A 22,740-nucleotide genomic window follows, 5' to 3' on the forward strand; every position below is an offset into this window, starting at 1 on the left:
TGTGTGTTGTACCCTGTAGCTGTGTGTTGTACCCTGTAGCTGTGTGTTGTACCCTGTAGCTGTGTGTTGTACCCTGTAGCTGTGTGTTGTACCCTGTAGCTGTGTGTTGTACCCTGTAGCTGTGTGTTGTGTGTGTTGTACCCTGTAGCTGTGTTCTGTTTGTACCTGTAGCTGTGTGTTGTACCCTGTAGCTGTGTGTTGTACCCTGTAGCTGTGTGTTGTACCCTGTAGCTGTGTGTTGTAGCCGTGTGTTGTAACCTGTAGCTGTGTGTTGTAGCTGTGTGTTGTAACCTGTAGCTGTGTGTTGTACCCTGTAGCTGTGTGTTGTAACCTGTAGCTGTGTGTCCTTCACCTGACCCTGTAGCTGTGTGTTTGCATCTACCCTGCAGCTGTGTGTTGTAGCTGTGTGTGTAGTCCCTGTCCAGCTGTGTGTACAGTCCACTAGGTACCCTGGTAGCTGTGTGGTGTGTGCCTCCACTAGGTAGCTGTGTGTTGTACCCTGGTGTAGCTGTGTGTTGTAGCTGTGTGTTGTACCCTGTAGCTGTGTGTTGTACCAGCTGGTGGCTGGTGTGTGTACAGTCCACTAGGTCAGCTGTGTGTTGTAGCTGTGTGTTGTACCATGTAGCTGTGTAGACAGTCCACTAGGTCCAGCTGTGTGTTGTAGCTGTGTGTTGGTCCAGCTGTGTGTTGTACCCTGGTCCAGCTGTGTGTTGTACCCTGGTATGCTGTGTGTTGTAGACCCTGTAGCTGTGTGTTGTACCCTGTAGCTGTGTGTGTACCCTAGTAGCTGTGTAGACAGTTGTAGCTGGTGTAGACAGTTGTACCAGCTGTAGCTGTGTGTATGTACCCTGTAGCTGTGTGTCCACTAGTTGGTATGTACGTTGGTAGCTGTGTGTTGTAGCTGTGTGTTGTACCCTGTAGCTGTGTGTTGTAACCTGGTGTGTAGCTGTGTGTTGTAAACCACTAGGTAGCTGGTGTGCTGTACCCAGCTGGTAGCTGGTGGTGTTGTACCCTGGTCCAGCTGTGTGTTGTAACCTGTAGCTGTGTGTTGTAACCTGTAGCTGTGTGTTGTAACCTGTGTAGACTGTGTGCTGGTGTAGACAGTCCTAGGTCAGCTGGTGTGACTGGTCCAGCTGAACCCACTAGTAGCTGTGTACGTCCACTAGGTACCCCACTAGGTGGCTGTGTGTTTGTACCCTGTAGCTGGTGTGTTGTAACCTGTAGCTGTGTGTTAACCTGTAGCTGTGTTGTACCATGTAGATGTGTGTTGTACCCTGTAGCTGTGTGTTGTACCCTGTAGCTGTGTGTTGTACCCTGTAGCTGTGTGTTGTCCCTGTAGCTGTGTGTTGTAGCTGTGTAGTTTGTACCCTGTAGCTGTGTGTTGTGCCCAGCTGTAGCTGTGTGGTGTGTACACCAGTGTAGCTGTGTGCTGGTACCCTGGTATGCTGTGTGTTGTACCCTGTAGCTGTGTGTGTTGTAGCTGTGTGTTTTGTAACCTAGGTAGCTGTGTGTTGTAGCTGTGTGTTGTACCCTGTAGCTGTGTGCTGTACCCTGTAGCTGTGTGCTGTACCCTGTAGCTGTGTGTTGTACCCTGTAGCTGTGTGTGTTGTAGCTGTGTGTTGTACCCTGTAGCTGTGTGTTGTACCCTGTAGCTGTGTGTTGTACCCTGTAGCTGTGTGTAACTGATGTGTGGTTGTAACCTGTAGCTGTTCAGGCCTGAAGCTCCTTCTCCTGAAGGACCCCAGTACGTCAACAAGGCCTTCAGTGCCTACCGTGGCATCTACATGGAGAAGGAGGACCTGCAGCTGGAGCTTAATAAACTGGTATGTCCACTAGGTCCAGTCCACTAGGTCCAGTCCACTAGGTCCAGTCCACTAGGTCCAGCTGGTGTGGACAGTCCACTAGGTCCAGTCCACTAGGTCCAGCTGGTGTGTACAGTCCACTAGGTCCAGTCCACTAGGTCCAGTCCACTAGGTCCAGCTGGTGTGGACAGTCCACTAGGTCCAGTCCACTAGGTCCAGTCCACTAGGTCCAGCTGGTGTAGACAGTCCACTAGGTCCAGCTGGTGTAGACAGTCCACTAGGTCCAGCTGGTGTGGACAGTCCACTAGGTCCAGCTGGTGTAGACAGTCCACTAGGTCCAGCTGGTGTGTACAGTCCACTAGGTCCAGCTGGTGTGTACAGTCCACTAGGTCCAGCTGGTATAGACAGTCCACTAGGTCCAGTCCACTAGGTCCAGCTGGTGTAGACAGTCCACTAGGTCCAGCTGGTATGTACAGTCCACTAGGTCCAGCTGGTGTGTACAGTCCACTAGGTCCAGCTGGTATGTACAGTCCACTAGGTCCAGCTGGTATAGACAGTCCACTAGGTCCAGTCCACTAGGTCCAGCTGGTGTAGACAGTCCACTAGGTCCAGCTGGTATAGACAGTCCACTAGGTCCAGCTGGTATGTACAGTCCACTAGGTCCAGCTGGTGTGTACAGTCCACTAGGTCCAGCTGGTGTGTACAGTCCACTAGGTCCAGCTGGTGTGTACAGTCCACTAGGTCCAGCTGGTGTAGACAGTCCACTAGGTCCAGCTGGTGTAGACAGTCCACTAGGTCCAGCTGGTGTGTACAGTCCACTAGGTCCAGCTGGTGTGTACAGTCCACTAGGTCCAGCTGGTGTAGACAGTCCACTAGGTCCAGCTGGTGTGTACAGTCCACTAGGTCCAGCTGGCGTAGACAGTCCACTAGGTCCAGCTGGTGTAGACAGTCCACTAGGTCCAGTCCACTAGGTCCAGTCCACTAGGTCCAGTCCACTAGGTCCAGTCCACTAGGTCCAGTCCACTAGGTCCAGCTGGTATGTACAGTCCACTAGGTCCAGTCCACTAGGTCCAGTCCACTAGGTCCAGTCCACTAGGTCCAGCTGGTGTGGACAGTCCACTAGGTCCAGCTGGTGTGTACCGTCCACTAGGTCCAGCTGGTATGTACCGTCCACTAGGTCCAGCTGGTATAGACAGTCCACTAGGTCCAGCTGGTGTAGACAGTCCACTAGGTCCAGCTGGTGTAGACAGTCCACTAGGTCCAGCTGGTGTAGACAGTCCACTAGGTCCAGTTGGTGTAGACAGTCCACTAGGTCCAGCTGGTGTAGACAGTCCACTAGGTCCAGCTGGTGTGTACAGTCCACTAGGTCCAGCTGGTGTGTACAGTCCACTAGGTCCAGCTGGTGTGTACAGTCCACTAGGTCCAGCTGGTGTAGACAGTCCACTAGGTCCAGCTGGTGTAGACAGTCCACTAGGTCCAGCTGGTGTAGACAGTCCACTAGGTCCAGTCCACTAGGTCCAGCTGGTGTGTACAGTCCACTAGGTCCAGCTGGTGTAGACAGTCCACTAGGTCCAGCTGGTGTGTACAGTCCACTAGGTCCAGCTGGCGTAGACAGTCCACTAGGTCCAGCTGGTGTAGACAGTCCACTAGGTCCAGCTGGTGTAGACAGTCCACTAGGTCCAGCTGGTGTAGACAGTCCACTAGGTCCAGCTGGTGTAGACAGTCCACTAGGTCCAGCTGGTATGTACAGTCCACTAGGTCCAGCTGGTGTGTACAGTCCACTAGGTCCAGCTGGTGTGTACAGTCCACTAGGTCCAGCTGGCGTAGACAGTCCACTAGGTCCAGCTGGCGTAGACAGTCCACTAGGTCCAGCTGGTGTAGACAGTCCACTAGGTCCAGCTGGTGTAGACAGTCCACTAGGTCCAGCTGGTGTAGACAGTCCACTAGGTCCAGCTGGTGTAGACAGTCCACTAGGTCCAGCTGGTGTGTACAGTCCACTAGGTCCAGCTGGTGTGTACAGTCCACTAGGGTCCAGCTGGTGTGGTGTAGACAGTCCACTAGGTCCAGCTGGTGTGTACAGTCCACTAGGTCCAGCTGGTGTAGGACAGTCCACTAGGTCCAGCTGGTGTAGACAGTCCACTAGGTCCAGCTGGTGTAGACAGTCCACTAGGTCCAGCTGGTGTGTACAGTCCACTAGGTCCAGCTGGTGTAGACAGTCCACTAGGTCCAGCTGGTGTAGACAGTCCACTAGGTCCAGCTGGTGTAGACAGTCCACTAGGTCCAGCTGGTGTGTACAGTCCACTAGGTCCAGCTGGTGTGTACAGTCCACTAGGTCCAGCTGGTGTGTACAGTCCACTAGGTCCAGCTGGTGTGTACAGTCCACTAGGTCCAGCTGGTGTGTACAGTCCACTAGGTCCAGCTGGTGTGGACAGTCCACTAGGTCCAGCTGGTGTGTACAGTCCACTAGGTCCAGCTGGTGTAGACAATCCACTAGGTCCAGCTGGTGTAGACAGTCCACTAGGTCCAGCTGGTGTGTACAGTCCACTAGGTCCAGCTGGTGTGTACAGTCCACTAGGTCCAGCTGGTGTGACAGTCCACTAGGTCCAGCTGGTGTAGACAGTCCACTAGGTCCAGCTGGTGTGTACAGTCCACTAGGTCCAGCTGGTGTGTACAGTCCACTAGGTCCAGCTGGTGTGGACAGTCCACTAGGTCCAGCTGGTGTGTACAGTCCACTAGGTCCAGCTGGTGTAGACAGTCCACTAGGTCCAGCTGGTGTAGACAGTCCACTAGGTCCAGCTGGTGTGTACAGTCCACTAGGTCCAGCTGGTGTGTACAGTCCACTAGGTCCAGCTGGTGTAGACAGTCCACTAGGTCCAGCTGGTGTGTACAGTCCACTAGGTCCAGCTGGTGTAGACAGTCCACTAGGTCCAGCTGGTGTGTACAGTCCACTAGGTCCAGCTGGTGTGACAGTCCACTAGGTCCAGCTGGTGTGTACAGTCCACTAGGTCCAGCTGGTGTGTACAGTCCACTAGGTCCAGCTGGTGTGTACAGTCCACTAGGTCCAGCTGGTGTAGACAGTCCACTAGGTCCAGCTGGTGTGTACAGTCCACTAGGTCCAGCTGGTGTGTACAGTCCACTAGGTCCAGCTGGTGTGGACAGTCCACTAGGTCCAGCTGGTGTGTACAGTCCACTAGGTCCAGCTGGTGTGTACAGTCCACTAGGTCCAGCTGGTGTGGACAGTCCACTAGGTCCAGCTGGTGTGTACAGTCCACTAGGTCCAGCTGGTGTAGACAGTCCACTAGGTCCAGCTGGTGTGGACAGTCCACTAGGTCCAGCTGGTGTGTACAGTCCACTAGGTCCAGCTGGTGTGGACAGTCCACTAGGTCCAGCTGGTGTGGACAGTCCACTAGGTCCAGCTGGTGTGGACAGTCCACTAGGTCCAGCTGGTGTGGACAGTCCACTAGGTCCAGCTGGTGTGGACAGTCCACTAGGTCCAGCTGGTATGTACAGTCCACTAGGTCCAGCTGGTATGTACAGTCCACTAGGTCCAGCTGGTGTGAACAGTCCACTGGTCCAGCTGGTGTGTACAGTCCACTAGGTCCAGCTGGTGTGACAGTCCACTAGGTCCAGCTGGTGTAGACAGTCCACTAGGTCCAGCTGGTGTAGACAGTCCACTAGGTCCAGCTGGTGTGTACAGTCCACTAGGTCCAGCTGGTGTAGACAGTCCACTAGGTCCAGCTGGTGTAGACAGTCCACTAGGTCCAGCTGGTGTGTACAGTCCACTAGGTCCAGCTGGTGTGTACAGTCCACTAGGTCCAGCTGGTGTGTACAGTCCACTAGGTCCAGCTGGTGTGTACAGTCCACTAGGTCCAGCTGGTGTGTACAGTCCACTAGGTCCAGCTGGTGTGTACAGTCCACTAGGTCCAGCTGGTGTAGACAGTCCACTAGGTCCAGCTGGTGTAGACAGTCCACTAGGTCCAGCTGGTGTGGACAGTCCACTAGGTCCAGCTGGTGTGGTCCACAGTCCACTAGGTCCAGCTGGTGTGGACAGTCCACTAGGTCCAGCTGGTGTGGACAGTCCACTAGGTCCAGCTGGTGTGTACAGTCCACTAGGTCCAGCTGGTGTGACAGTCCACTAGGTCCAGCTGGTGTACAGTCCACTAGGTCCAGCTGGTGTAGACAGTCCACTAGGTCCAGCTGGTGTGTACAGTCCACTAGGTCCAGCTGGTGTGTACAGTCCACTAGGTCCAGCTGGTGTGGACAGTCCACTAGGTCCAGCTGGTGTAGACAGTCCACTAGGTCCAGCTGGTGTGGACAGTCCACTAGGTCCAGCTGGTGTGTACAGTCCACTAGGTCCAGCTGGTGTGTACAGTCCACTAGGTCCAGCTGGTGTAGACAGTCCACTAGGTCCAGCTGGTGTGGACAGTCCACTAGGTCCAGCTGGTGTGGACAGTCCACTAGGTCCAGCTGGTGTAGACAGTCCACTAGGTCCAGCTGGTGTGTACAGTCCACTAGGTCCAGCTGGTGTGGACAGTCCACTAGGTCCAGCTGGTGTGTACAGTCCACTAGGTCCAGCTGGTGTGGACAGTCCACTAGGTCCAGCTGGTGTGTACAGTCCACTAGGTCCAGCTGGTGTGTACAGTCCACTAGGTCCAGCTGGTGTGTACAGTCCACTAGGTCCAGCTGGTGTAGACAGTCCACTAGGTCCAGCTGGTGTGAACAGTCCACTAGGTCCAGCTGGTGTGTACAGTCCACTAGGTCCAGCTGGTGTGTACAGTCCACTAGGTCCAGCTGGTGTAGACAGTCCACTAGGTCCAGCTGGTATGTACAGTCCACTAGGTCCAGCTGGTGTGTACAGTCCACTAGGTCCAGCTGGTGTGTACAGTCCACTAGGTCCAGCTGGTGTGTACAGTCCACTAGGTCCAGCTGGTGTGTACAGTCCACTAGGTCCAGCTGGTATGTACAGTCCACTAGGTCCAGCTGGTGTGTACAGTCCACTAGGTCCAGCTGGTGTAGACAGTCCACTAGGTCCAGCTGGTGTAGACAGTCCACTAGGTCCAGCTGGTGTAGACAGTCCACTAGGTCCAGCTGGTGTGTACAGTCCACTAGGTCCAGCTGGTGTGGACAGTCCACTAGGTCCAGCTGGTGTGTACAGTCCACTAGGTCCAGCTGGTGTGTACAGTCCACTAGGTCCAGCTGGTGTGTACAGTCCACTAGGTCCAGCTGGTGTGGACAGTCCACTAGGTCCAGCTGGTGTAGACAGTCCACTAGGTCCAGCTGGTGTGTACAGTCCACTAGGTCCAGCTGGTGTAGACAGTCCACTAGGTCCAGCTGGTGTGTACAGTCCACTAGGTCCAGCTGGTGTGTACAGTCCACTAGGTCCAGCTGGTGTGTACAGTCCACTAGGTCCAGCTGGTGTGTACAGTCCACTAGGTCCAGCTGGTGTGTACAGTCCACTAGGTCCAGCTGGTGTGTACAGTCCACTAGGTCCAGCTGGTGTGGACAGTCCACTAGGTCCAGCTGGTGTGGACAGTCCACTAGGTCCAGCTGGTGTGACAGTCCACTAGGTCCAGCTGGTGTGTACAGTCCACTAGGTCCAGCTGGTGTGTACAGTCCACTAGGTCCAGCTGGTATGTACAGTCCACTAGGTCCAGCTGGTGTGTACAGTCCACTAGGTCCAGCTGGTATGTACAGTCCACTAGGTCCAGCTGGTGTGTACAGTCCACTAGGTCCAGCTGGTGTGTACAGTCCACTAGGTCCAGCTGGTGTGTACAGTCCACTAGGTCCAGCTGGTGTGTACAGTCCACTAGGTCCAGCTGGTGTGTACAGTCCACTAGGTCCAGCTGGTGTGTACAGTCCACTAGGTCCAGCTGGTGTGTACAGTCCACTAGGTCCAGCTGGTGTGGGACAGTCCACTAGGTCCAGCTGGTGTGTACAGTCCACTAGGTCCAGCTGGTGTGTACAGTCCACTAGGTCCAGCTGGTGTGTACAGTCCACTAGGTCCAGCTGGTGTGTACAGTCCACTAGGTCCAGCTGGTGTGTACAGTCCACTAGGTCCAGCTGGTGTGTACAGTCCACTAGGTCCAGCTGGTGTGTACAGTCCACTAGGTCCAGCTGGTGTGTACAGTCCACTAGGTCCAGCTGGTGTAGACAGTCCACTAGGTCCAGCTGGTGTGTACAGTCCACTAGGTCCAGCTGGTGTGTACAGTCCACTAGGTCCAGCTGGTGTGTACAGTCCACTAGGTCCAGCTGGTGTGTACCAGCTGGTGTGTACAGTCCACTAGGTCCAGCTGGTGTGTACAGTCCACTAGGTCCAGCTGGTGTGTACAGTCCACTAGGTCCAGCTGGTGTGTACAGTCCACTAGGTCCAGCTGGTGTGTACAGTCCACTAGGTCCAGCTGGTGTGTACAGTCCACTAGGTCCAGCTGGTGTGGACAGTCCACTAGGTCCAGCTGGTGTGTACAGTCCACTAGGTCCAGCTGGTGTGTACAGTCCACTAGGTCCAGCTGGTATAGACAGTCCACTAGGTCCAGGTGGTATAGACAGTCCACTAGGTCCAGGTGGTATAGACAGTCCACTAGGTCCAGGTGGTATGGACAGTCCACTAGGTCCAGGTGGTGTGGACAGTCCACTAGGTCCAGCTGGTGTGTACCGTCCACTAGGTCCAGCTGGTGTGTACCGTCCACTAGGTCCAGCTGGTGTGTCCAGGCGTGGACAGTCCACTGGTCCAGCTGGTTTGTATCTCTTCCACTTTAGGTCCAGCTGGCGTGTAACTGTCCACTAGGTCCAGCTGGCGTGTTCATCCACTACTCCAGCTGGCGTGTACCGTCCACTGGTCTCTAGCTGGCGGAGACAGTCCACTAGGTCCAGCTGGCGTGACAGTCCACTAGGTCCAGCTGGCGTGGACAGTCCACTAGGTCCAGCTGGCGTGGACAGTCCACTAGGTCCAGCTGGCGTGGACAGTCCACTAGGTCCAGCTGGCGTGGACCGTCCACTAGGTCCAGCTGGTCAGTATCTCTTCCTGTCTTTATCCTGTCTCTTTGTAACTGTCTCTCCTCCTGCTTCACTGACTCTTCATCTTTTACTCTTCATCATATCTCTCTTTTCTTTAACTGTGTTTCTCTAGAAGAGGGAGAAGAGTGAGTCTGAGAGGCTCCTGAATGAGCAGCTGCAGGCCAAAGAGATGGAGCTGCTGCAGTTAAAGACTGAGATGGAGACCAGCCAAGGTACTGTAATGATCAGGGACTTAACCTCAGCCAAGGGACTTAACCTCAGCCAAGGGACTTAACCTCAGCCAAGGGACTTTAATGACCAGGGACTTAACCTCAGCCAAGGTACTTTAATGACCAGGGACTTAACCTCAGCCAAGGTACTTTAATGACCAGGGACTTAACCTCAGCCAAGGGACTTAACCTCAGCCAAGGTACTTTAATGACCAGGGACTTAACCTCAGCCAAGGGACTTAACCTCAGCCAAGGTACTTAACCTCAGCCAAGGTACTTAACCTCAGCCAAGGTACTTTAATGACCAGGGACTTAACCTCAGCCAAGGGACTTTAATGACCAGGGACTTAACCTCAGCCAAGGGACAGTATCATTACCAGGGACTTAACCTCAGCCAAGGTACTTTAATGACCAGGGACTTAACCTCAGCCAAGGTACTTTAATGACCAGGGACTTAACCTCAGCCAAGGTACTTTAATGACCAGGGACTTAACCTCAGCCAAGGGACTTTAATGACCAGGGACTTAACCTCAGCCAAGGGACAGTATCATTACCAGGGACTTAACCTCAGCCAAGGTACTTTAATGACCAGGGACTTAACCTCAGCCAAGGTACTTTAATGACCAGGGACTTAACCTCAGCCAAGGGACAGTATCATTACCAGGTTTTCCCCTTAGTCTCACCAACAGACTGATATGGGGTGTCATCCTGACCAGGCAGGGACATTCCCTTTACGCTCAGCCAAGGTGTAATGACCAGGATTGTCCCTAATGTCCAGCTAACGGACAGTTAATGCCCATGACTTTTCACTGAGTCTAGATGCTCAAATCCCAATGTGCCCACTATCCCACAGACAAGCTAGAGTGTTCATTGTTCAACCCTCTACCCTGGTGTTCAATGTTTCTCCCAGACAAGCTAGAGTTCATTGTTCAACCCTCTACCCTGATGTTCAATGTTTCTCCCAGACAACCTAGAGTTCATTGTTCAACCCTCTACCCTGATGTTCAATGTTTCTCCCAGACAACCTAGAGTTCATTGTTCAACCCTCTACCCTGATGTTCAATGTTTCTCCCAGACAACCTAGAGTTCATTGTTCAACCCTCTACCCTGATGTTCAATGTTTCTCCCAGACAACCTTTCTCCCAGACAACCTAGACAACCTAGAGTTCATTGTTCAACCCTCTACCCTGATGTTCAATGTTTCTCCCAGACAACCTAGAGTTCATTGTTCAACCCTCTACCCTGATGTTCAATGTCTCTCCCAGACAACCTAGAGTTCATTGTTCAACCCTCTACCCTGATGTTCAATGTTTCTCCCAGACAACCTAGAGTTCATTGTTCAACCCTCTACCCTGATGTTCAATGTTTCTCCCAGACAACCTAGAGTTCATTGTTCAACCCTCTACCCTGATGTTCAATGTTTCTCCCAGACAACCTAGAGTTCATTGTTCATTGTTTCAATGTCTCTCCCAGACAACCTAGAGTTCATTGTTCAACCCTGTGATGTTCAATGTTCCTCCCAGACAAGCTAGAGTATTCATTGTTCAACCTTCTCTACTGTGATGTTCAATGTTCCTCCCAGACAAGCTAGAGTATTCATTTTTCAACGCTCTCTACCCTGATGTTCAACGTTTCTAGAGTGTTACAGAAGTAGAAGGGGACTGATGTCACATGACCCAGAAGTGACAACGTTGTATTCTGTGTGTTCTCTCTCTGTCTCCATAGTGATGAAGTCTCTAACCAGTACTCAGGACTACTGGCAGGTGGACAGGATCAACAGTGAACTGAAGATGCATACGCTGCAGGAGGAGTTGGAGAGGATGACTCTGGAGAAGAACCGACTGCAGGGACACTGTGGGGTAAGACTATGGGGATATAGAACTAGTGTGTTTCATTCACAAAGGTTCTGATGACGGTCTGTTGACCCAAAACCCTGGTGAAGGTCTGTTGACCCAAAACCCAGGTGAAGGTCTGTTGACCCAAAACCTGGGTGAAGGTCTGTTGACCCAAAACCCAGTGAAGGTCTGTTGTCCCAGAAACCTGGGTGAAGGTCTGTTGACCCAGAAACCTGAGTGAAGGTCTGTTGACCCAGAAACCAAGTGAAGGTCTGTTGTTCCAAAACCCTGATGAAAGTCTGTTGACCCAAAACCCTGGTGAAGGCCTGTTGACCCAAAACCCTGGTGAAGTCCTGTTGACCAAAAACCCTGGTGAAGGCCTGTTGACTCAAAACCCTGGTGAAGGCCTGTTGACCCAAAACCCTGGTGAAGGCCTGTTGACCCAAAACCCTGGTGAAGGCCTGTCGACCCAAAACCCTGGTGAAGGCCTGTTGACCCAGAAACCCGGTGAAGGCCTGTTGACCCAGAACCCTGGTGAAGGCCTGTTGACCCAAAACCCTGGTGAAGGCCTGTTGACCCAGAACCCTGGTGAAGGCCTGTTGACCCAGAACCCTGGTGAAGGCCTGTTGACCCAGAACCCCGGTGAAGGCCTGTTGACCCAGAAACCCAGTGAAGGTCTGTTGACCCAAAAACCCCAGTGAAGATCTGTTGACCCAAAAACCTTTGTTTGAGGTCCATGAACACACATTGTGGATCAACCAGAATGCCGGTGTAGTTTGCCGGGCTTTCTTTTCCAGACATGGTCTGTGAACTACGCTCTTATTCTAGGGTTTCATTCATAACTCTTTTGATGACCTCCTCTTCCTAGGATTCTTCTGGAACTGACTGTGACCAGAATCACGTGGAGTCCAACCCCAGGTAGGTCCTTCATCTCCTCAGAAAAATACTTATTCAGGTTTGACACCAGGGGGGGAAAGATCTCACTAAATAAATTGAAGCAGAATTTTGCCCTATTTGAAACACCTGTCATAGTGTAGATGCCATACGCCAGCCACCAGGTGGAGACAAAGCTTTGTTTACCTCAGAGCCGGGTAGATCTATGTCTGTAGTTTACCTAGCAACAGGGTTCACTTTCAATAAGAAAGTCGTCTGAGTACTGGGACATGCCACTCAGATAGAAGGATCGTACTAGAATAGACTAGAATACATGCCACAGAAATTCAAGGCATCAGTTGTTGCAAAACAACCAACTCTGCCAGTTGTCCCCATGCTGATGAACATGATTATCTTATCTCTCTTACACTGGCTCTATATACACTCACTGGCTCTATATACACTCACTGGCTCTATATACACTCACTGGCTCTATATACACTCACTGGCTCTATATACACTCACTGGCTCTATATACACTCACTGGACTCACTGGCTCTATATACACTCACTGGCTCTATATACACTCACTGGCTCTATATACACTCACTGGCTCTATATACACTCACTGGCTCCATATACACTCACTGGCTCTATATACACTCACTGGACTCACTGGCTCTATATACACTCACTGGCTCTATATACACTCACTGGCTCTATATACACTCACTGGCTCTATATACACTCACTGGCTCTATATACACTCACTGGTTCTATATACACTCACTGGCTCTATATACACTCACTGGCTCTATATACACTCACTGGCTCTATATACACTCACTGGCTCTATATACACTCACTGGCTCTATATACACTCACTGGTTCTATATACACTCACTGGCTCTATATACACTCACTGGCTCTATATACACTCACTGGCTCTATATACACTCACTGGCTCTATATACACTCACTGGCTCTATATACACTCACTTCTATATACACTCACTGGTTCTGGGCTCTATATACACTCACTGGTTCTACTCACTGGTTCTATATACACTCACTGGCTCTATATACACTCATATACACTCACTGGCTCTATATACACTCACTGGCTCTATATACACTCACTGGTTCTATATACACTCACTGGACTCACTGGTTCTATATACACTCACTGGCTCTATATACACTCACTGGCTCTATATACACTCACTGGCTCTATATACACTCACTGGCTCTATATACACTCACTGGCTCTATATACACTCACTGGATTCACTGGCTCTATATACACTCACTGGTTCTATATACACTCACTGGTTCTATATACACTCACTGTTTCTATATACACTCACTGTTTCTATATACACTCACTGGTTCTATATACACTCACTGGTTCTATATACACTCACTGGCTCTATATACACTCACTGGCTCTATATACACTCACTGGTTCTATATACACTATATATATATACTATGGACTCTATATACATACTATATATACTCACTGGTTCTATATACACTCACTGGTTCTTACACTGGTTCTGTATGGTCATGGTTCTATATACACCCTGCACCTGATACACTGTATATAGTCTCATTACACTGGTACCCCTGCACAGTGACTCTGTACTGATACTCTGTTTATTGTCTATCCTGATTGCTAATATACTTTTACCTCCACCTACATGTACATATTACCTGCTACCCCTGACTCTGTCCTGGTACTCCTTGTATATAGTCTCATTACTACCTGGTACCCCTGCACAGTGACTCTGTACTGATACTCCTTGTATATAGTCTCATTACTACCTGGTACCCCTGCACAGTGACTCTGTACTGATACTCCTTGTATATAGTCTCATTAGTCTCATTACCTGGTACTCCTGCACAGTGACTCTGTACTCCTTGTATATAGTCTCATTACTACCTGGTACCCCTGCACAGTGACTCTGTACTGGTACTCCTTGTATATAGTCTCATTACTACCTGGTACCCCTGCACAGTGACTCTGTACTCCTTGTATATAGTCTCATTACTACCTGGTACCCCTGCACAGTGACTCTGTACTGGTACTCCTTGTATATAGTCTCATTACTACCTGGTACCCCTGCACAGTGACTCTGTACTCCTTGTATATAGTCTCATTACTACCTGGTACCCCTGCACAGTGACTCTGTACTGGTACCTTGTATATAGTCTCATTACTACCTGGTACCCCTGACTGTACAGTGACTCTGCACAGTGACTCTGTACTGGTACTCCTTGTATATAGTCTCATTACTACCTGGTACCCCTGCACAGTGACTCTAGTCTCATTACTACCTGGTACCCCTGCACAGTGACTCTGTACTCCTTGTATATAGTCTCATTACTACCTGGTACCCCTGCACAGTGACTCTGTACTCCTTGTATATAGTCTCATTACTACCTGGTACCCCTGCACAGTGACTCTGTACTCCTTGTATATAGTCTCATTACTACCTGGTACCCCTGCACAGTGACTGTACTCCTTGTATATAGTCTCATTACTACCTGGTACCCCTGCACAGTGACTCTGTACTGATACTCCTTGTATATAGTCTCATTACTACCTGGTACCCCTGCACAGTGACTCTGTACCCCTGCACCGTGACTCCTTGTATATAGTCTCATTACTACCTGGTACCCCTGCACAGTGACTCTGTACTCCTTGTATATAGTCTCATTACTACCTGGTACCCCTGAACAGTGACTCTGTACTCCTTGTATATAGTCTCATTACTACCTGGTACCCCTGCACAGTGACTCTGTACTCCTTGTATATAGTCTCATTACTGGTACCCCTGCTGACTCTGTACTCCTTGTATATAGTCTCATTACTACCTGCACAGTGACTCTGTACTCCTTGTATATAGTCTCATTACTACCTGGTACTCTCTATAGTCTCGTTATTGTTATTTTATTGTGTTACTATTTCCTAGTTTATTTAGCATATGTTTCATACTTAAACTCTGCATGGTTGGGAAATGGCTGGTGAAGAAGCATTTCACTGTAAAGTCCACTACAGCTGTGTGTATCAGGAGCGTTTTGACAAATACAAAGGGATTTGATCTCATTTGGACCTCCAGTACATTATTATGTCCACTAGTTGGCGCTACAGACCCAGAGTTTCATTCATAGAGAACAAAGTAATAGCCTTTTATCACACCGAACAGGTGCCTGTCTCCATCCTGTGAATCTCACAGAGAAATCTTTAAGCCCGAGCATCTTTTTGTTTTAAAGTGTAAGGTTTCCGCTACAAGACCATGGTGCTTGCCTACGGAGCTGTGAGGGGAACGGCACCTCAGTACCTCCAGGCTCTGATCAGGCCCTACACCCAAACAAGGGCACTGCGTTCATCCACCTCTGGCCTGCTCGCCTCCCTACCACTGAGGAAGTCCAGTTCCCGCTCAGCCCAGTCAAAACTGTTCGCTGCTCTGGCCCCCCAATGGTGGAACAAACTCCCTCACGACGCCAGGACAGCGGAGTCAATCACCACCTTCCGGAGACACCTGAAACCCCACCTCTTTAAGGAATACCTAGGATAGGATAAAGTAATCCTTCTCCCCCCTTAAAAGACTTAGATGCACTATTGTAAAGTGGCTGTTCCACTGGATGTCATAAGGTGAAAGCACCAATTTGTAAGTCGCTCTGGATAAGAGCGCCTGCTAAATGACTTAAATGTAAATGTAAAAGCACTTGGCAAATAAATATGTTATAATTCAGTAGAAAATCAGTAACGTTATAGATTTTATTTTTTATCCCCTGGTTTCTCTCTCCGCTGAGTCCGGTTTAGTCGACGTGTTCATGAGATCTGTGCTCCTCTACAAGGCAGTCTTCCAGTCTTTTGCGCCACCCGGGAGGCCCCTTGTCTTGTGCATCTTGACCCTATAATAGAAAATATACATTTAGGTCTTTGCGTTAATGTATAATGTTAAAGGATTTTTCTTCTATCAATTAAATGTATTTTTATTTATTTCTTTTTAATATTCTGGAGCTGCAGGGGAAAGTGGCAGCATTACTGTTTCCACAAATATAAAACATAATCATCTGTGTATTCCTGATTTTAAGTATGTATTGTGCAAATGTATATGGTCCTGTAGATGAATGTAGGAGTGTTGTCCTGTAGTCTTGTCTCATTGTAGTCTTGTGTTGTTATTCTACAGCGATAAGGCAGTTCTACAGTCCTATGAGGCCCTGGCCACTGAGATCTCCTCTCTACACTCAGTGTTGAAACAACAGTCTGACCTGGTGAAGAAGCTAGCAGCTAACAGACGAGGTGAGTTACAAACCACAGCTAGCAGCTAACAGACGAGGTGAGTTATAAACCACAGCTAGCAGCTAACAGACGAGGTGAGTTACAAACCACAGCTAGCGGCTAACAGACGAGGTGAGTTATAAACCACAGCTAGCAGCTAACAGACGAGGTGAGTTACAAACCACAGCTAGCAGCTAACAGACGAGGTGAGTTATAAACCACAGCTAGCAGCTAACAGACGATGTGAGTTACAAACCACAGCTAGCGGCTAACAGACGAGGTGAGTTATAAACCACAGCTAGCAGCTAACAGACGAGGTGAGTTACAAACCACAGCTAGCAGACGAGGTGAGTTACAAACCACAGCTAGCAGCTACAGACGAGGTGAGTTATAAACCACGGCTAGCAGCTAACAGCTAGCGATGTGAGTTACAAAACCACAGCTAGCAGCTAACAGACGAGGTGAGTTATAAACCACAGCTAGCAGCTAGAGACGAGGTGAGTTACAAACCACAGCTAGCAGCAGACGAGGTGAGTTACAAACCACAGCTAGCAGCTAACAGACGAGAGTGAGTTACAAACCACAGCTAGCAGCTAGAGTGAGTTACAAACCACAGCTAGCAGCAGAGACGAGGTGAGTTACAAACCACAGCTAGCAGACAGACGAGGTGAGTTACAAACCACAGCTAGCAGCTAACAGACGAGGTGAGTTACAAACCACAGCTAGCAGCTAACAGACGAGGTGAGTTATAAACCACAGCTAACAGCGAGGTGAGTTACAAACCACAGCTACAGAGGTGAGTTACAAACCACAGCTAGCAGCTAACAGACGAGGTGAGTTACAAACCACAGCTAGCAGCTAAAACCAGACGAGGTGAGTTACAAACCACAGCTAGCAGCTAACAGACGAGGTGAGTTACAAACCACAGCTAGCAGCTAACAGACGAGGTGAGTTACAAACCACAGCTAGCAGCTAGCAGACGAGGTGAGTTACAAACCACAGCTAGCAGCTAGCAGACAAAACCACAGCTAGCAGCTAGACAAGGTGAGTTACAAACCACAGCTAGCAGCTGAACAAACCACAGACTAACAGAGGTGAGTTACAAACCACAGCTAGCAGCTAACAGACGAGGTGAGTTACAAACCACAGCTAACAGACGAGGTGAGTTACAAACCACAGCTAACAGACAAACCACAGAGGTGAGTTACAAACCACAGCTACAGCTAACCAGACGAGGTGAGTTACAAACCACAGCTAGCAGCTACAAACCACAGCTACGAGGGTGAGTTACAAACCACAGCTAGCAGCTACAGACGAGGTGAGTTACAAACCACAGCTAACAGACGAGGTGAGTTACAAACCACAGCTAACAGACGAGGTGAGTTACAAACCACAGCTAGCAGCTAACAGACGAGGTGAGTTACAAACCACAGCTAGCAGCTAGCAGACGAGGTGAGTTACAAACCACAGCTAGCAGCTAACAGACGAGGTGAGTTACAAACCACAGCTAGCAGCTAACAGACGAGGTGAGTTACAAACCACAGCTAGCAGCTAACAGACGAGGTGAGTTACAAACCACAGCTAGCAGCTGAGTTAACAGACAGAGACGTGAGTTACAAACCACAGCTAGCAGCTAGCAGACGGGTGAGTTACAAACCACAGCTAGCAGCTAACAGACGAGGTGAGTTACAAACCACAGCTAGCGGCTAACAGACGAGGTGAGTTACAAACCACAGCTAGCGGCTAACAGACGAGGTGAGTTACAAACCACAGCTAGCGGCTAGCAGACGAGGTGAGTTACAAACCACAGCTAGCGGCTAGCAGACGAGGTAAATTCTAAACCACAGCTAGCAGCTAACAGACGAGGTCAATTCTAAACCACAGCTAGCAGCTAACAGACGAGGTCAATTCTAAACCACAGCTAGCAGCTAACAGACGAGGTAAATTCTAAACCGCAGCTAGCAGAGAAGGTAAGTCCTGGCTGGGGGCACTTTCAGCAGACGTTCTGTAATGATCTGGAAGGTTGCAGACAGAAATGTCTTGAGATGTGTGTATTTTCTAGGTAATGTATTTCTAGCTGAACAATCCAGGATAATGTGCCCTCATTAACATAATCCCTGTGTATGAGGGAGAGGACCTCAGGCTAAAGAGCAGATTGTCTGACATACTGCTACTTATTTAGTGTAGAGAAATTAATGTTTTCTCTTCAGGTTCCTTTCCCCTTCTCTGAGTGATAACGAAACCCAACCTGTCTTTTCACACATCTTAAAACAACATGCCATCAACAAGGAATCTTTCAAAATAAAAGTTGTTGATGAAAGAGAGTCTGGGATGCTACTGTAGGCTAGGTGGAAAAAAGAGGGATGCTACTGTAAGGCTAGGTGGAAGAAAGAGGGATGCTACTGTAAGGCTAGGTGGAAGAAAGAGGGATGCTACTGGAGGCTAGGTGGAGAAAGAGGGGTTCTACTGGAGGCTAGGTGGAGAAAGAGGGATGCTACTGGAGGCTAGGTGGAGAAAGAGGAATTCTACTGGAGGCTAGGTAGAGAAAGAGGGATTCTACTGGAGGCTAGGTGGAGAAAGAGGGATGCTACTGGAGGCTAGGTGGAGAAAGAGGAATGCTACTGGAGGCTAGGTGGAGAAAGAGGGATGCTACTGGAGGCTAGGTGGAGAAAGAGGATGCTACTGGAGGCTAGGTGAGAAAGAGGGGTGCTACTGGAGGCTAGGTGGAGAAAGAGGGATGCTACTGGAGGCTAGGTGGAGAAAGAGGGATGCTACTGGAGGCTAGGTGGAGAAAGAGGGGATGCTACTGGAGGCTAGGTGGAGAAAGAGGATGCTACTGGAGGCTAGGTGGAGAAAGAGGGATTATACTGGAGGCTAGGTGGAGAAAGAGGGATGCTACTGGAGGCTAGGTGGAGAAAGAGGGATTCTACTGGAGGCTAGGTGGAGAAAGAGGGATGCTACTGGAGGCTAGGTGGAGAAAGAGGGATGCTACTGGAGGCTAGGTGGAGAAAGGATGCTACTGGAGGCTAGGTGGAGAAAGAGGATGCTACTGGAGGCCAGAGAAAGAGGATTATACTGGAGGCTAGGTGGAGAAAGAGGGATGCTACTGGAGGCTAGGTGGAGAAAGAGGGATTCTACTGGAGGCTAGGTGGAGAAAGAGGGATTATCTACACTGGAGGCTAGGTGGAGAATATATCCTCTAGGGATGTTTACTGGAGGCTAGGTGGAGAAAGAGGGTATGCTACTGGAGGCTAGGTGGAGAAAGACAGCTGATGTATTATTCAAAGACACGGAGCACTACAAAGTTTAGAAATATATCCTCTAGACTCTCTCTTTCCTGTTCTGATGTTTTCCATCACCAGAGGAACCTGAAGAGATGTCGTTTGTTGCTATTCTCTCTGTGGCTCCTGTGGACCAAACAAGAGGAACTAAATTAGAATGCCTAATATAAAGAGCAAATATATTTATTCTAGCCTGAAAAAAGAGGACTAACTCTCTGTTTCTCTAGATGAGAGAGAAACACAGGGAAGTGAGATGTATTTATTCAAAGACACAAAGCATCTTATGATCCTCAGATATTCCATCAAACACAGAGGAATCCTGTTTATTCAAATGCCTCCCTCTCATGAGACTCTCTGAGACTCTCTCTCTCTCTCTCTGCCTCCTGCTCTTCCATCAAACACAGAGGAACTCTCATGAGACTCTCTTTCTTCTCTCTCTCTCTGCCTCCTGCTCTTCCATCAAACACAGAGGAACTCTCATGAGACTCTATCTCTCTTCTCTCTCTCTGCCTCCTGCTCTTCCATCAAACACAGAGGAACTCTCATGAGACTCTCTCTCTCTCTCTCTGCCTCTGCCTCCTGCTCTTCCATCAAACACAGAGGAACTCTCATGAGACTCTCTCTCTCTCTCTCTCTCTCTGCCTCCTGCTCTTCCATCAAACACAGAGGAACTCTCATGAGACTCTCTCTCTCTCTCTCTCTCTGCCTCCTGCTCTTCCATCAAACACAGAGGAACTCTCATTTAAACTTTATTATCTGCACAACATGATGATTGGATAGAAAACCAATGATGTGTGTGTCTAATGTTGCATGCGTTTGTGTTGCATATTAAAGAGGGTGTGTGTGTGTGTGTGTGTGTGTGTGTGTGAGAGACGTTTGACTGAACTGCTCTGACTCTCTTTACCATAGAAATAAATGTATATTCTCTTTAAATATAGTTGCTAAGCCATGTTATCTCTTGAGGGATGCATCTCTCTAAAAGCCTTAATCAGGCCTGTGTGTGTTGTGTTTCTGAAGCCTGTCTAGTTCTGAAGGGAATGTCAGAGGTGTGATTCTCACTCCCATGTCTCCTCACACTACTCAGCCCAATTAGCTATACAGCCTCTGGAAACTACAGTGTTTGGCTGGCTGTCACTCTGCCTGTCTGTCTGTCCCTCTGCCTGTCTGTCTGGCTGTCGCTCTGCCTGTCTGTCTGTCTGTCCCTCTGCCTGTCTGTCTGTCCCTCTGCTTGTCTGTCTGGCTGTCGCTCTGCCTGTCTGTCTGTCCCTCTGCCTGTCTGTCTCTGTCCCTCTGCCTGTCTGTATGTCCCTCTGTCTGTCTGTCTGTCCCTCTGCCTGTCTGTCTGTCTGTCCTCTGCCTGTCTGTCTGTCTGTCCCTCTGCCTGTCTGTATGTCCCTCTGCAGTGTTGGCTGGCTGTCCCTCTGCCTGTCTGTCTGTCTGTCCTCTGCCTGTCTGTCTGGCTGTCGCTCACTCTGCCTGTCTGTCTGTCCCTCTGCCTGTCTGTCTCTGTCCCTCTGCCTGTCTGTATGTCCCTCTGCCTGTCTGTCTGGCTGTCCCTCTGCCTGTCTGTCTGGCTGTCCCTCTGCCTGTCTGTCTGGCTGTCGCTCTGCCTGTCTGTCTGGCTGTCGCCTCTGCCTGTCTGTCTGTCTGTCCCTCTGCCTGTCTGTCCCTCTGCCTGTCTGTATGTCACTCTGCCTGTCTGGCTGTCCCTCTGCCTGTCTGTCTGTCTGTCCCTCTGCCTGTCTGTCTGGCTGTCGCTCTGCCTGTCTGGCTGTCCCTCTGCCTGTCTGTCTGGCTGTCGCTCTGCCTGTCTGTCTGGCTGTCCCTCTGCCTGTCTGTCTGGCTGTCGCTCTGCCTGTCTGTCTGGCTGTCACTCTGCCTGTCTGTCTGTCCTTCTGCCTGTCTGTATGTCCCTCTGCCTGTCTGTCTGTCTGTCCCTCTGCCTGTCTGTCTGTCCCTCTGCCTGTCTGTATGTCCCTCTGCCTGTCTGTCTGGCTGTCGCTCTGCCTGTCTGTCTGGCTGTCGCTCTGCCTGTCTGTCTGTCTGTCCCTCTGCCTGTCTGTATGTCTGGCTGTCGCTCTGCCTGTCTGTCTGGCTGTCGCTCTGCCTGTCTGTCTGGCTGTCACTCTGCCTGTCTGTCTGGCTGTCCCTCTGCCTGCCTGTCTGTCTGTCTGGCTGTTGCTCTGCCTGTCTGTCTGTCTGGCTGTCTGTCGCTCTGCCTGTCTGTATGTCTGTCCCTCTGCCTGTCTGTCTGTCCACTCTGCCTGTCTGTCCACTCTGCCTGTCTGCATGGCTGTTCGTCTGTCTGTCGCTCTGGCTGTCTGTCGGTCTGTTCATCTGGCTGCCTGCCTGTCTGTCTGTCTACATGTCTGTCTGTCTGGCTGTCGCTCTGCCTGTCTGTCTGTCTGTCCCTCTGCCTGTCTGTCTGTCTGTCCCTCTGCCTGTCTGTCTGTCTGTCCTCTGCCTGTCTGCATGGCTGTTTGTCTGTCTGTCGGCTTGTCGCTTCTGTCTGTCTGTCGCTTGTCTGTCTGTCTACATGTCTGCCTGTCTGTCTACATGTCTGTCTGTCTGTCACTTTGATTTCTAGGGATAAAACTAAACTAAAATGCTGACTGAATGTAAGATAAATAATTTCTTAATAAAAATTTTGTCTATTACATTCACACACTGTTTACTAATTCCTTTTCAGCATCACCCAACCCAACCACATATCCCTAAAGGTACACTCTGTCAGCAACAACCTTTAACCAATACCCCTAAAGTACACTCTGTCAGCATCACCCAACCACACATCCTAAAGGTATCAATCAACAGCCATTTAGAGTTGAGCATCACCCAACATCAGAGCCAGTCACACTGACTGAAATAATTACTAAGCCAATCACACTCCCTGAAATGATTACTCTGCCAGCATCACACTAACCACAATCCCTAAAGGTACACACACTGACTAAATAATTACCCAGAACCAGTCATCCAACTAAAGATAACTGAGCCAATCAATGATTTAGAGTTAACTAGCCTAAAACTGAAATTACTAGAACCAGTCATCTAACTGAAATGATAATGGATATCAGAGCAAGGTCACACTTACTGAAATGATTATTGAACCAGTCACTCAAAAATGATTACTAGAGCCAGTCACACTGACTGAAATGATTACTAGAACCAGTCACACTGACTGAAATGATTACTAGAGACCAGTCACCTAACTGAAATGATTACTAGAGCCAGTCACACTAACTGAAATGATTACATTTACATTACATTTAAGTCACACTAGCAGAAATGATTACCAGAGCCAGTCACACTAGCTGAAATGATTACTAGAACCAGTCACACTAACTGAAATGATTACTAGAACCAGTCAAACTAACTGAAATGATTACTAGTCAACCAGATTACCAGAGCACTAACTGAAATGATTACGGT

The 22,740-nt window shown here is 49.7% G+C and overlaps 1 protein-coding gene across 1 annotated transcript; it reads left to right on the plus strand.

The window, feature by feature from the left end:
• The first annotated feature begins 1,700 nt into the window (after nt 1-1,700).
• LOC135575113 (5-azacytidine-induced protein 2-like) lies at nt 1,701-22,050 on the plus strand. Its single transcript, XM_065027316.1, has 6 exons — nt 1,701-1,823; nt 8,929-9,028; nt 10,751-10,884; nt 11,729-11,778; nt 15,936-16,048; nt 21,998-22,050. Exons 1-6 carry the CDS (start codon nt 1,785-1,787, stop codon nt 22,024-22,026), a joined length of 465 nt encoding a protein of 154 aa, XP_064883388.1. The 5' UTR covers nt 1,701-1,784; the 3' UTR covers nt 22,027-22,050.
• Nucleotides 22,051-22,740: the final 690 nt, after the last annotated feature.

Source organism: Oncorhynchus nerka, linkage group LG14, assembly GCF_034236695.1.
Source record: "Oncorhynchus nerka isolate Pitt River linkage group LG14, Oner_Uvic_2.0, whole genome shotgun sequence".
NCBI classification, from domain to species: Eukaryota; Metazoa; Chordata; class Actinopteri; order Salmoniformes; family Salmonidae; genus Oncorhynchus; species Oncorhynchus nerka.

Excerpts from the sequence above, each read along its gene's own strand:
- LOC135575113 (XM_065027316.1), top strand. The coding sequence starts at position 1,785 with ATGGAGAAGGAGGACCTGCAGCTGGAGCTTAATAAACTG. Across the intron at positions 1,824-8,928 it reads AGCTGGAGCTTAATAAACTG|AAGAGGGAGAAGAGTGAGTC; the intron begins GTATGTCCACTA and ends GTGTTTCTCTAG. Across the intron at positions 16,049-21,997 it reads GCTAGCAGCTAACAGACGAG|CATCACCCAACCCAACCACA; the intron begins GTGAGTTACAAA and ends ATTCCTTTTCAG.